At 40.1% G+C, this 14,767-nt stretch overlaps 1 protein-coding gene across 3 annotated transcripts in view; it reads left to right on the plus strand.

Moving 5' to 3' along the window:
- The window catches only part of PCDH15 (protocadherin related 15), a 359,782-nt gene that overhangs the window by 26,172 nt on the left and 318,843 nt on the right, over positions 1 to 14,767 (plus strand). For 2 of the 3 annotated variants that reach the window (XM_086616980.1, XM_086616981.1), the window contains exon 2: positions 5,106 to 5,171. In XM_086616980.1, the coding sequence (XP_086473106.1) occupies positions 5,106 to 5,171 (66 nt within the window). Of the gene's footprint in view, positions 1 to 4,409; positions 4,425 to 5,105; positions 5,172 to 14,767 lie in introns of all 3 variants that reach the window. The other variant, XM_086616982.1, reaches the window with a different exon arrangement.

The following is a 14,767-nucleotide window of genomic DNA, read 5'->3' on the forward strand; positions in this document are numbered from 1 at the left end:
TCCCTGCTCACTGGCTGCTGTTTGCTGGGCATGGGGCCTCTTTTCAAAGAAACTACGTGGTGGAAAGAAACCATCCTGTCTTAGCAATTGCAGTAGTTTTATTAAAAATTGGAATTGTTAGTTAGGTGCACGTCAGTATTCTGGTAATAGTCTGCAGCATGAAATTAGAAGAGTTAAAATATCTAATATCTAATAATACCGGGGCCCCAAATCAGGCATAGGGCACTTGAAAACAAAAGAACAGGAAAGTGTTGTGTAAATATTTCTTTCCTAAGTCGCCTTTGGTGCTGCGGTTATCTACACTTGTTTATGTTGAATAAAGCAATCTGTTACTGCTTGAAATAATTTCTGTGGAGGGATATTGTTTCAGCTAGGCTTGAGGATTCGGCAAGGAGACGCACGCGTGGTAAAGCTCAGTACCAGCACTATTAGTCAGCAAAATAACTCGTTCATTCTGGTGTCTCAATCGCTTTGTCTGTCTCCAGCTGTTTCACTCGCGGGAGAGCACGACCGCGAATCAAGACTCCGCACTTGCTTCCTACTTTAAGTACGTCTGTCGCCCACACAGGACAAAATACAAGAGTTAAAAGTTGTGTTGATTGTGTTGTGTGTGTATATATGTATGTGTGTACCTAGAAACCCTACAAGCAGTTTGCCTACACGCTGTTGTTACTCAAATCTTCTTACAGACTTGCTAGCACTACCGCTCCTGATGCAGTGGCCATGGTCAACCCTTGGATGTTGTTGCATTTCAGGGTGGAGGCTGACAGGCACTTTTTAGCAGATGTCCCTGCGGAGACTTCGGTGATGGAGCGCATCTCAACCCGCACCCCTGTGCGGGCTGTTACACCTTCCGTCCTTCCACGTAGGGCCCATACGTGGCAGGAGGAGTGGCATTCCACTCCGCCTTTTTTGTTAGATAAGATGCCCACTGCCGCACCTGCACGCGGCAGCTGGGGGGTCGCCCTGGTGGTCTGCCTTCCTCACTAAGTCTTCCTCTTCTCACGTCTTGCACGTTCGCTTTCTCGTCTGCCGAAAGTTCTGAGTTTCTGCTAAGTCAGTTCTGGAAAGTCCCAGTCTGGCTCCGTCTGTTGTGAAATGTAGTATGTCCAGTCTATCCACTGAGTCCCAGCTTTGTTCTACCAGCTCTGAAACCCTGTCCCCAGTCCAGCTGCACACAAGGCTTTCCTCTTCTCACCTTCAGTGTTGCAACCAGCAAATCACCAGTTGCGTAGTTGCTGTAAAAGCAAAAACTCAAACCAACTGATCAGCACAGACTTACTTAATCAATAGAAAGTCGTTCAGTCAGTGGACCCAAATGACACTCACGCGTCAACTTCTCATGCTCCCCTACAAATATTTAAATAAAACCTGAGAAAAAGTAAATCCCATCTCATAATATCTCTGAGGAGCATTTAGTGTAATCCCTTTCATAAGCAAATCAAGGCATGTTTCAAAAATGCTGAAATTGTGTTTATGTGCAGTTCCTGCTGTGGAAGAGTGTTCTGGGATCTACCTTCTCTGCAGGTTAAAAAAATTAAATTTGGACTGGAAATGTACTTTTTAAATTCGTGGGCAGCATGCAGCCGTTTCTCCTTTGCACTTAGTGTTCTTTATACTCGTATTGCTCTTTAGTTTAAGCACTCATTTTTCCTCCTCGATATTTATCCAAGTGTATTTCTAGAGAGCTTTCATTTTCCTTTACTAAATAATTCAAGCGTCTGTCATCTTCATAGGATGGACTCTCCATCCTCCTGATGACGGGAATGACCTTTCTGTGCACCTGGCTCAGTCTAAAGATGTTCTTTTTCCTGTATCCGGTGTTTCCCAGGTCTGGATGGTGCCTGGTGATACAACACAGTGTGTGAGCACTTGGTCTTGTTGCTGCTGCTTACTGATTTTTATTTTGCACAGAAAAAGAAAAGGTACCACTCGTGTATTTACAACATGTAACTTGGCTTTAAGGTTTTTCTTTAAAATTATCGTCTTCCTTCGAATTGGAAATTGGTGTAAGACTGCAATTTTAAGTTTATCTGTTCAGTGTGTGGTGCTGAACGTGAAACTAAATCAGACTGTGGCATTATTAGGTTTGGTCTTTGTCAAGGGGAGGGAGGGGGTGACAGGCATCTTAAAAAGCACGCCGATATTTGGTTGGTACTGATGTGTTTGAAATGGTATGAAATAATCTGTAAGCTCTTATCTGTGCCATAAACCCACATATTTCCTCAGAAATTTCTTATTGGTACCACGAGGGTAATCCACAGCAAGATTCCTACTGCGTGTCCTGTTTATTTTTTTTCCTTCCCTAACTATAGAAATAGTTTTGACTATTGCTCCAATCTCTTCTTTTCATTGTAATTTGTCTTGTGTTAAATTCTATTGCTTCACCTGCTCACACTTGCAATAAATCCTCTGCAAATCACTGAACGGGACTGTATAGTCTGCCTTTTCTCTGACACTCTATCCAGATTTCCATGCTGAACATTGATTTTAAATATACCATATGACTGCTTTGGTTATAATTCTGGGAATTCTGATCTGCTTGATGGAAAACCAGTGCTGTGAAAAGGCTGCGAAGATGTTATAGGCTTGTAATTTTGATAATTTGCTTATTGAATAAAAGAACTAGAAGTTGGCTTGATTTAGGTGAACTTCTCATTGAGACACCCAGCAAGAAGAAAACTTCATCATGAAAACATAGATGACAGTGGGAAAGCTCATACAATTTTCAAAAAAAAATAGGATTTTTTTTTTGGTAAGGCATATGCAATCTTTAAAATAAAAATTGTCTGTGCTTGGATTTCTTTTTGGCTGTATGTGCAGTGATCACTGTTCAACAGTGAATAGCGGGATCGTTCATGAAAACAAAGTCTCAGTAGAAGTTTGTATCGATGGGCTTTGCCCTGACAAAGAGCTTGTTCAAGGGTCATTCCATTAGCCAAATCCTAAACTTCTAGAAAATTGTAACACACGTCTCTGGAAAAGGTTAGAGTTGTGTCTGTTACGGTCGTGTTATTTTTATAGCATCCAAGGGAAAAAAAAAAAAAAAAATCCTTATTTCATGCAGATATGCAAACATTACATATCTTCCCACGGGATGTGCTCCTGGGAAACTACAACAAAATGGAGGGTGTAGTTTTTCAGATGGTCTGATTGCTCTGTTAATGCCTTTGAAACAAAAACTTTACAATTATAATCAGAAAATATTCCATTTTTATGTATCAAAGTAAAGCATATAAGAAGGAATAAGTACTGAGAATTTGTTCATTAAATAATTTTCTTTAGACTGTTTAGGATAGCAAACCCAGTGGGTTCATCAAACTCTACAAACAGTATCACTGGCGTAAGAATGTGAGCCAGTACCCACACAAGCTCTGTGTGTTTTACCTTCAGAGCGAGGTTTGCACCTTGGTCTTCAAAAAAACCCCACGTAATTACAGAGTGACTGTTATCATTAGCATTAATTCAGCTGTTGCTCAGGCTGTTCGTAAATATTACCTGCCTCCTGGAACGCTGTGCTATCAGTTCCAACCCTGGTGTTCAGAAGTTTGGTCTGGCAGTTGAACTCATCAGCTGAATAGCAAAGCTGGTGCTCGAGAAAACGACCGTGCTGCGGAGATGTCCTTCAGAGGCTTCCCCTAAACGGAGATGTGAATTAATGCTTCGCTGTTTTGATCTTCCTTCATAGGCTTTGTCTATACTGGGGTGACTACAGCCTGTAATGAGCTGCAGCATAATTCTTGCGAAGTCGATGAACATGTAATATTTATTGTAAGCTGGGAAATAGCATTTTGCCTCAACTTGCTCTTGTGGATAGTTTACAGATGATTTTCTGTTGGAATTTTTGTGCAAAGTGTTTAGACCTCTCCAAAAAAAAAAAAAATACAGTGGTACTCCAGCATTTTTTTCCTTGGCTAGAAACCAATTAGAGCTGCTATTTCCTACGAGTGGGGTGTAGCCATCCATGCGATGGGGCTGTGTCAGGAGGATCAAAGGAGTGTCTAAGTGTCTTAAAAAATGTGGAAGTGTCTAAAAACGTGGACTGCTCTCTCATATATAGCTCTCCATGGTGAAATGGGAAGGAGCATGGTTGTCTCTTAGCACGCTGTTTCAGTGGTCCTGGGAGGCTCTTTGAAAATTAAAAGCACTTCTTTATTTTCTATGTGCTTTACAGAGGTAATAGTTTTCTTCTGTTCAGTGTAGAAACCCAAATTGTTCACAAAGAACAGTCCCCACGTGTAATAGCCGTGCTTTTATATATTTTAAGACTACGCCTATGCATTTGCTAGCTCTGCATGTACAGCTTTGTGTCTTTGAACCTATCTTTTGAGTAAACCTGCAAAATCTTACTTATTTTCTTTCATTATTCTGCTTTGCTTCCATTGATGGCTCTAAACTTTTGACTCCAGACTGGCAATACGAGGGTAAGATGGCACAATGTAACTTCCTGAACATTGCTCGTCTGTTTTTAATTTTTATTTTCTTTAGAACGTTATTAAAATTCTGTTTGCTCTCTTTAATTAGATCCTTTTGTTGCAATTAAATTTTAATTATGTTTGTTGTGAAGCTTTAATTACGATTTATACCTTTTAGTCATTCTTCTGTTATTTCTTGGGTTAAATTACCATCACGTTATCTCTGTCTTGAAGATCTTCTGCTTCGCTGAGATCCCTGGTGGTATCTCTAGAGCAAGTCACAAACAGGTTTATAGCGTAGCCACCAAACTGCGTTGTGGTATGTGACAATGATTTGGGGGATGTGTGTATTCATGACATGTTATGTAAGAGATAACAGAACAAGCGGTAGGAAGTTTTTGCTGTTTGTCTGTTTTAAATATGGATCTGCAGCTGAGATGTTAAATCCTTTGGCATCAGATTCTCCCTTGCTTTATAAAGTTTATCTGAGTGAGGGATAAGCAAACAGCTCAGACTTTGATCCTCCTTGAGTGTAACTTAGCAAATAGTTGTAGCTCATACATACATCATACCTAATTGAGTACTTGTCTTCAGTATGCCGAATCTGCTGACTTGTTGTAAAAAACAGCAACCAAACTCTCAAGATCCTTTTTCTGGAACTAGAAATAACTTCTCTTTTCATCTTTGTAGATTGCAAATTGGCCAGAACAGGTCCTCCAGCCACAATAGTTCCTATTGATGAAGAAAGTCGGAACGGTGAGTGCATCTGGGTTTCCCACGACACCCCTTTGGTTACCCCGCGTGAGCTGGTCAGGGTGTAGAGGCGCGCACGGGGCAGTGGAGCGTCTGGCTCGGCGTTGAGGACCCCTGGGCATCAGCTCTGAAAACCTGGTAATGAGGATTGCGGGTGAAAAGGTGACAGTGATCTAAAACGCTGAAGAGGTACCGTTTCTTCCTGAAAATTACACTTTTTGATGACTTTGGGCTTTGACTCCAGATAGTTCTTGTGAATATGCATTTTGTTTTAACAAGTATTTAGACCACGAGTGTTTGTAGTTGTACAGCAGTCATTTAGCTCCCTCGTTGGAATATGGCAGCTTATTTTTACTGTCTAATTTCTAATTATGTCAGTGTGATGATACCGAAGGACAAAGTTCTGGTCGGTCTTTGGTTTTGGTGTGCTTGGTAAAGCTGAAACCCTCTTTCTCTGAAGCTTCATAGAGTGTTGACATTACTGTCTTCTAGGTTTTATGTGCAGCTTATAGAAGATCTCGCATTGTTTCACTCTAAGTTTAATAACATGAGTTTACGGACACTTCTGAAATGGCAGAACTTGCGTGTAGTCATGGCAACTTCAAAAGCAAATCAATGTTCTTCTGTTCATGGTTTTTTTTTCTTGTCAAATCATACCGTTCTTGCATTGTTGATCTGTAGTCTTAGCATTGCATTTACGCAGCATACTGTGATGTGATGAAGTGCTTTGCCCTGTTGGAGTTAACGCTGTGTACAGGTGACTGTTACTCCTGATATTAAGTTACTACTCTTTCCTGATTTTTATTTTGTGATTTATTTTGTTATCTTAACCTCTTAAGCTAAGCACAGTGGTATGCTGCATGTGGTTATGATTTATCTATCATATGTAGATGCATGAAATGGTGAACAAAGATCCAGATCATGCTGGTGGAACCTCTCTGCTGTTATCTTTGAGAGAGCTCCTTGCTGTTGGAGTTGCTCAAGGTCAGATAGAGTAAGGGCATGCAGGTTTTACTGGTAAGAGAACCAGCACCAGAGTGCTGAAGAACTCAATTGGTACTGGAGTGCCTTTTAAAAACAGGCTATTTTTTTCCTCCAGTGCTGATTTTTCTTGCAGTCATGTCTAATGAAACTAAAAAATTATGATTGGTCTCAGCAAAATTAAATTCTCCTGGTAATCGTGTCTGCATGCTGAGCAGGACTCTATTTTTTTTTTTTTCCCCTGTTAGTTTTGGTTGTTGTAATGCAGCCTGACTGCTGTAGAAGTAACTTATACAGTGCAATATTAATTTAAGTAGAAAGCTGTATCATGTTTGATTCATGCTTATATTAAGTGGGAAAAAAAAGTCTTTTTCTAGTGTTTAAATGGATCACCATGTCCATCATTGGTCTTACTCTTTAATAGCAGGACTTCTGTGTGAAATCTGTGCTGCAGGATTACTCAACTATCATTAAAATAATTTGGGTATATTGGTACCTAAATAGCTCAAGGGTCCAGAATCAATACTGTGGTGTTTTTCTTTATCTTTTTTCAATGCAGGCACCATAGAAAAGACTCTTGGTGTTTGATGCATATGAAATAATTATATCTGTAGCACTTTGTTGGGAAGGTGTCAAGTATTCTTGGTTTTACATGGCCAGTACTGGCATGTTTTACAGCAACTTTAGTTACTATCTGGAGAACGTGGTGGGAACAACAGGCGAAACTAAGGCTGGATGCTGACCATAGAGTCATTTGAAATACAAACAAAAATTTAGAGAAATAAAAAGCTTATAGCTCTCTAATTGAATGGTGTAATAAACTTTATTTCTCAGCTTTTTGATGCTTGATTCAGTGTTTGCGAAAAACTAGAAAGTTAAAATTTCGGTTCAAATGTAGCTGGTCCTGCAAGAAAGATGGTTAAATTGAGTGTGGTGGGGAGAGGTTTGAATTTTCTAAAAGCTTTGGATGTGTCTGCAATGATTTAATTTATCTATTTCACTATGAATTCTTATGAACCATTAGCTCCCCATTAAAGAAGTCGAATTGGAAGCAGGAACTTCAGTTCGTGTGGTACTTAATGGAAATGACACACCTCATCTGTAAGTCACAATATGTATTAAGTAAATGGATCTCCTGGGAAACCAGCTCCGGAGTTGAAATATCCTTAAACCTTTCCCTGTCTTTGTTGAAGTGGTGAGTTGTATCCTCCCCACTACTATGTGTGACTGAAATTAATGAAGGTGAAATCTCAGTACAGTGCAGAGTTGCAGCGGTTGAGTTAAGGCTACTACTCATGTACTTCAAATTAAAGAGTTGTTTTTCCCTGAGTCTTGTTTAAACTGAACGTAGATGTTTTAAAATAGAAAAATAATCACAGCAAAGGACGCAGAGCAGCTACCAGCAGACTTTATTTTCCAGCTCTGTATGTGCGCCCTTCTAAATGTCTTCTGGTTCCAGGCAAATGCTTTAGCTTTCTAGAGTTGGATTTGGATCCATGCCGGATGCTGGGTGTTGTTGCAAATGAACATATGTGACTACACACCCGTGCGTGCACGTGCACACACACACACACACACGTGTATGGGGGAACTGGAAGACTGACTGGTCAGGTCATGCTTTGTTACTTGGCTGCTTGCTGCACGCAAGGTCATCAAGTCCCTCTTTTGGACCTCTCTCTGTGGTCATGTTCACATGCTTACGTTAGGTGCTTGTAAGTAGTGTCTGGCAATGCCATCAGTGTTGCAAAATACTAATATGCTGTTAGTTATGCTGGTTTAGTATGCTGATGTTTTGGTCCTAGGCAAGTCCCTGTCGCATCCTGATGGGTGCGCTTCTGTTTTGTGTGACGATGCGTTTGGCTACAGTATCAATTTGTGCTCTGCAGCACCGTCCTCGGCTCATTTCCTCACCTAGTTGACACTACAGCGTGAAACAAATAGTGAAAGCAGCAGACCGAGAGCTGATAGATCACCAGTAGGACCTCGATTGGGTTTATGCAATGACCTCTCTTACATTCAGAAGGAAGAATTTGGTTACCAGAGCTCGTCCCCTGTAGCCTTTCATCCTTCCTATGCATTAGAAGATGAATCCATACAAATGGGTAAAGGGTTATAAATAAGTCAAAACAGTTCTGCCACCAAAAAAACCTTTGTAAAAATCTCCAAAAGGGAACAAACAGAGGATGTAAAGGGTAGTAAGGAAGGTCAGGCGAAGCAGTGTGTTGTGATAAGAAGATGTTTTAATACCAGTTTTTGATACTTAGGGAGCTTTGGTACAAGGATTGGATGCAGCCTGAAAGTAAAAATCATGGATATCGGTGCCAGGATCAACCGAGTGAGTGTGTTTACTCTATGTGTGAAATCACTAGAATAGTTTATCAAAAATGATGTCAAATAATTTGCTGTTCAGGCTCAAAATTGACATTATATAGTTGTTAAAAGTGATAGTGAAGCTGTAGTGATAGACGTTTAGGTAATATACAGATTACGTTATACAACACTTCCAATGACCAAACAAACTTTCTATTGGAATTGCCAATAGATGCAGAGAAACAGGGTGTCTTTTGTTCTAATATATGCAAATATGTCTCTGGATCACTTAAACATGAAGTCTAATGAGGTTACTTGAATTTCTTGCACTGCAGCTTTCAAAGGTCTGTTGCTGGACTGTCTCCTTCTAAGGTTTTAGGATGAAGATCTCAAACAATAACCAAGTTAACACCTTTGTGTGACGTTTCATTTCATCTACTGCACATATTCATCAAATTCTGGCAGCTGAATAAGCAGAAAAGGCTGCTCTTGAGAAGTATATCTTTAATTCCACTGTGTTGAATGTTACTTCTCAGCTGAGTTCAGATGTTTCTAATTCACGAAGGCTGGAGACCAGCAAGTCGCAGGGAATAAAAATTTTTTACAAAATAACTATTCCTAGTTTTCACAGTCAGACTCACAGTTACTGTGTCTGTCCTTTAAGGATTCCTTGAGAGATCAGCGTAGATACTAGGGTTTGACAGATTCTCACCCTTGGATTAATAGATCTTTATAAAAAGTAATTCAGATACAATAGTGTTTTAGACCATAGTTGTGTTCCTGTGAAGAATCTTAGAAGGGGTGAACTTTGCATTTCTTAATGTCCAAATGAATTTTCATTTAGCCTTTGTCTAACTGAATGGATGATAGTACTCGAGATGGTATTAATGGCAAAATTTAATTCTTCTAGATGCACGAGGGTTTTTTGATAGGTAGAGAGTTGTTTTCACCCATGGATTTTTATTTTTCATCAATGAATCTGAGACTTGGTTTTAACTTGTAGAAATTGAACAAAGTGAGACTAGTTCATACTTTAAACTTTTTTCGTTGCAATTGCACCTCAAGTTTTTGGGGCCTTCATGGAGAGCTGCCTGTGCTTTTTTCCTTAAGATGAGTGTACAGAAATGGTAAAAGGCTTTGAATCTTTAAAAAGGCTTTTTAAGGAAAAATAGGCTCTTGGGAAATGACTTCTAAAAGAGGCAAAATTGAGGTCAGCTAGATAGGACTGATTAAAATACACTTTGGAACAAAGTGCCGGGGTTGGGGTGAAGGAGCAAGCAGGCTTCTGGGCAGGATGGGTGACCTCATGGACGATGTGTCACCTGCTGCTTGATATTTACCTTTCCGTGGTTTATTTCAGGATAGCTAAAACATTAATAGAATGTGGGCAAAGATTATTCCAATTTTAACAGATACTGGTTTTGGATATAAGTTTTATACTTGGCTAATAGCCAAGTGTCCTAGCCGGGTGTCAACACAGAGATCAGCGTCACTACCTTAATGTGAAGAAGAACATGAACCTCTATGTCATGAGAATGTGTTCCTACCAAAACTCTGTAGTTATGGATATTTTGTTTGTGTTCTTGCCTATCCTAGGTAAATCAGTAAATCTTGTTCTGCTTTTGATTTTAATTTTTTTTTGTTTATTTCTCCCCTCTGCCCTTAATAGTGGGGAATGAATAATCAGACCGTCTCCACAAATTACCTGATCTCTCTATTTTCTCCATACGTAAATCTCTGTAGTCCTCACTGGGGATGTTTGGGATTTATGCAAACACAGATGAGTGTGTGGGAATGAGCTTTCATGGCTGTAGGAGGGTTTGCTATTATTTTGATATCTTTTCATCTTCCTGCTATCTTGGCAGCAATCTTTTGTCAGCCTGACTTCCTGAGGAGGCAGAGGATGCGTGATCGCTACAAATCCCCATCAATAACTCCCTGTGGTGGGGGATTAAATAGGAAATAGGGCACAAATACGCAGGAACCAGGCTGTGTGGTTTTTTTTTTTCCTGCTACTACTGGAGGAATTTATTTTCAATTTAATTGACGTTAATGCTGGAAGAATGGACCTGATTACTAAGGCACATTGACAATGTCACTGCAAATTTCCGTGCTATACCAAACTATTTTAACTTGTTTTTCAGGGGCAATTGACAGGGATTGAAGAAAATGTCTCTAGAGGTACAAAATCCGTAGCCTCTCTTCTGAGACGAGCTTTGGTGTACTGATACGTTTCCTATGGACTGCGTGTGATGCCTTCCGAACAGCCATTACTTAATCAAATTGCCAGTGCCTACTGGTGTGGGCCGGAACTCAACTAATGAGCCTTAAAGATTAAGGGTCCTGCTCTCCATCTCCTGCGTGGATCGTGTGCCGATTCCAGTCTGGCTGAGGGGAAAAACGGATTTAGTGAAATACCATTTTCTGATTTGGAAAGTTACTGTGAGTGAACACAGGTGTATTGAGAATAGCATTTCTTAAGAGCTGTGACTTTATGGTCTTCTCCAACTTTTTGTTTCAGAAAAAGGACACATTAATGACTCGAAGGATGAGAAGGTGCTTCAGCATCTTCAGTTCTTTAAATACATCTGTCATACGGAAATAATGTCTCTGACATTATTGTTGTTTTGAAATGTCTGATTTTTGACTTTGCAGTTGGATTTTGAACATGCCACCAAAGCTATATAATTGTTTTAAAATACCATTTAATGGATATTTTAAACAATCAAAAGTTCACCTCAGACCCACTCCAGGTGTTTGGATTATATAAACCCAGTGTGTTTTTTCAACAAATACTCAGATTTCATTGCGAGACGTGTGTTTTTCTTACATTCTAGGAGTTGCTGAGTTCTAATTAGTGGAACTAAAACTTGCAGCAATTAATCTTGGTGTTTGGCCCTGTAAAGCCTTAGCAGGGAGAGCAGGCTGGGATGAGATGTGTCAAAAGCACAACGGAACTTCAGCTTGCTGGTGGCCTGTACGTTCCCATCGCTCCCTTTACATTAGTATGGTGAAGGTACAAAACAAGACTAAGTTAGAAGACTGTTCTGTAAAATTTTTCGAAGTCAGGTACATCTAATAAAAAGCTCACGTTTATTTTATGTACTGACAATTAAAACAGTGCATCTAGAGCTTCTGCTTTCCCCTTTTTGTGAGGAAAAGAAGCAGTGGGAAGGCAGGGAGTTAACCCCTGTCTCATAGTAGTGGAGCGTGTTGTCCTGGAGACATCACCGGTGGAAGGAAGCAGTCTAAGCCTGGTGAAACTGTTTCTGTAGAATGTTTTGACATGGAGCATGCAGGTCCATGTGTCTGTGGACCTATGAAGTCTTTATATCATGTGGAAGGCTCCCTGCTTTGACTTGTGCTGTCCGCAGTAGTTCTCTATTTACCAGGAATGAGTCAGTTGACACTCAACAGGGTGTAAAAAAGTTACAAATAAGCTGAAGACAGCCTTGTGTACTCAGCACCCGAACAAGACCTGAAAGCTGTTCCGTGGCTGTTACCAGGACTGAAATGGAGCAGAACTTTTGGCCTTGGCTCTGGGTTTCTTGCTTCAGGAGGGAGGACTTGGGTTTATTTTAAGCCATACAGATGCTAGCACGTTGCATGGAGCTGTTATGATTTATAAAGTTATACGTTCTTGTCAGTTATATATATATATATGTATATATATAGCTCATCTTTATGAGCCTCTCAATATTTAATTTTAAAACAAGGTATTTTTACCTATTACTTCCTATCATTCAAAAATCAGCTTTATGTAGCATTGCAAAGGAAAAGTAATTCTCGTTTTACTGTTTCAAGTGATTCTGAGAAAAACGTCTCTCAAGTCTGGGGTGTTTGTGTGGATATGGAAAGGGAAAAGAGACCAAGCTGTAACATACTGTAATTTTGTATCGATTTTTCTTAGTTTCCCCATAAGTGCCGTTTGAGGACTCCGTGTGTTTAACTTTCACTCGGTGCACTATTTCTTTTGTAACAGTTAACAATTATGTTTCTATCATAGAAAAAAAATCTAATTATTAGCTTATATGTTGTTATCATTCCTGTGAAATTTTTCCAGGGAGAAACTGCTTCAGTCAATTTTCAATCTAAGTTTTGCAATTGTCTCTATACCTATATATCCACAAGTCGATTTTTCTCACATCTTTAGACAATCTTAGAGCTTCCTAAAGTCTTTGTGAACTTTTTTTCATCAGCTGTGGAAAGTATTCCTTTTTGAATATGTCTTCACCAATCCGGAGCCCAGTTTCTGTAGCAATGGAGATGTGATATATTGTGTGTATGTGATATAGTGTAAGTCAAGGTATTGCAGCCAGTAAATAAATCTTTGAATGAAATATTATCTTGCTGTGCAAGGGAAAGAGGAGTTCAGTCAACTTTGCTTCAAAACCACCAACTTTTCTTCGGTTGTAAAACTCGTTGCTCTAATTGTACAGATTCAACCCTTTCTCAGGTCCCACGTGTACATATGACAAGGCTTAAATTAGCCCAGGTCCTTGTGGGCCAAGGATTGCAGTTGAGTCTCACGATGTGGGTTAGCTGCTGGTGCGATCTCCATGGCTAGTACGATTGTCGCATTGAGCAGCAGTAGTCTTTCGCTGAACTGGTGTGTGCCGATGCTATTCCACGATCGTTAATCCCGGGTCTGTGCAGCATCAGATTAACCAGTGGTACAAATCTGGTCTGGATCAGCCCAGGCACATAATAACTTTTTATCAAATTAAGGAGTGCAGCATGGAGTTTATTCTGACTTTATGTTTTTATATGGGAAGAAAGGGGATACATTAGATCTAATATCTGACAGATTAAGTGACTTCTATCAGAAGGAGTTAGCCTTTCAGAATGTTTTGGACAAATTTTAACAGGAGAAGTGGATTTGTATTGATTTGTGTATGCCACGTGGCTGCACAGTGTTGGGGCTGCTGCTGAGGGCTGAAGATGGAATCTACCACGTTGCAGAGCGCTGTGTAGTTCAACCCTGTTTTCCCATACCCGGACTGATTTGGGAGCCCCAGTGTTTCCTATTGACACTTTGCCAAGTCATCCAGATGGACAACTGTGCCATGGACTGTTTTAGATGAGTCTAGATGTGACTCTGAAGATACAGGCAGATCCTGAGGCCACCTGAAAAGAAAGCTTCCAGCTTGGTGTTCACAGCCCTGGCAAGTACTGGCTCTAGTTACAGAGCCTTCAGGGCGTTCCTGTTGCATTTAGGAGTGAGTTGGTTAAACTTGGAGAAAGGGGTGAGTTTGGGCCATAGAAATCCACTGGGAACAGCGTATCATCCAGGAAAGTTTCAGCAGCAGCATCAGAAAGGGATTTGCTGACTACTGTGGTGCTCCTCGGCTTCAAGGTGGGGAGCGTGCAGGGTGCAAGGGAGTCAGGAGAGAACCAATTGTAGCTGATTTGGTTATTCTTCTGGCAGAACTTTACTTCCCACTCGTTTTTCTGAATGCTCTGGTCCATGCACTGTCCTCAAATTTCTCCGTCATGGAGGAAAATTGGCTAATATGCCCCAGGTTAATAATGTACGTTTAGACTATTGCTCTTTTTCTGTTGTGACTTGCACACTTGGTTGCCGGAGGTAGAAATTTCCTTCTTTTGTATTCAGAGATGCAGCCAATTAGGACTAAGGCTTATTTGGTCTTAATCAGCTGTCTCAAGAATCATCATTAAATGCAACAACAGGAATATTAGCAGAGCATAGCAAATCTATGTTTCAAGAAAGGGTAAATTGCCTGGAAGCGTACGGCTACTATTCTTGTCAGGTAAGAAGGCTTAGAATGGAGCAGATGAAGGGTAAGTGTAAGAACTAGAAGTTAGAAAATTCTCTTGTACGCGGCTAATAAATGTCTTCAACAGGATGGAATGTGGAATATCTTTTTTTTCGAACTTGTATTTGTGGTTTTCCTCCTGTTCTTCATGCTAGCAGCTGGCTCATACGTGTTGGTGCTCGACTCGCTGTCTGAAGTTGCTTAAATCAAAATGTAAACTAGTGCAACAAAGTGTCACTTCTCAGCCGACAATTTGATTTAGTTTTTAAATTCATGAGATGGCAAGAGGGCCTAAATTTATGGAAATTATTTTTGTTTCTTCATTTCCATTCTGAAATTATACATTCTTAGGATTTCGGTATTAACGATTTCATTGAAAAGTCATGAATCGATTTGATGTCTAATGCTGTTTTTATACCACAGATTTAAATTCACACCGAAGTGTTTTTTCATGGAGGACAAATGCATAAAGACTGAAGAAGCTGTAAAATGGATGAGCTTATTATTCCCCTTCTATTCATGAGCACAAAC

Source organism: Tauraco erythrolophus, chromosome 9 (genome assembly GCF_009769465.1).
Source record: "Tauraco erythrolophus isolate bTauEry1 chromosome 9, bTauEry1.pri, whole genome shotgun sequence".
NCBI lineage: Eukaryota > Metazoa > Chordata > Aves > Musophagiformes > Musophagidae > Tauraco > Tauraco erythrolophus.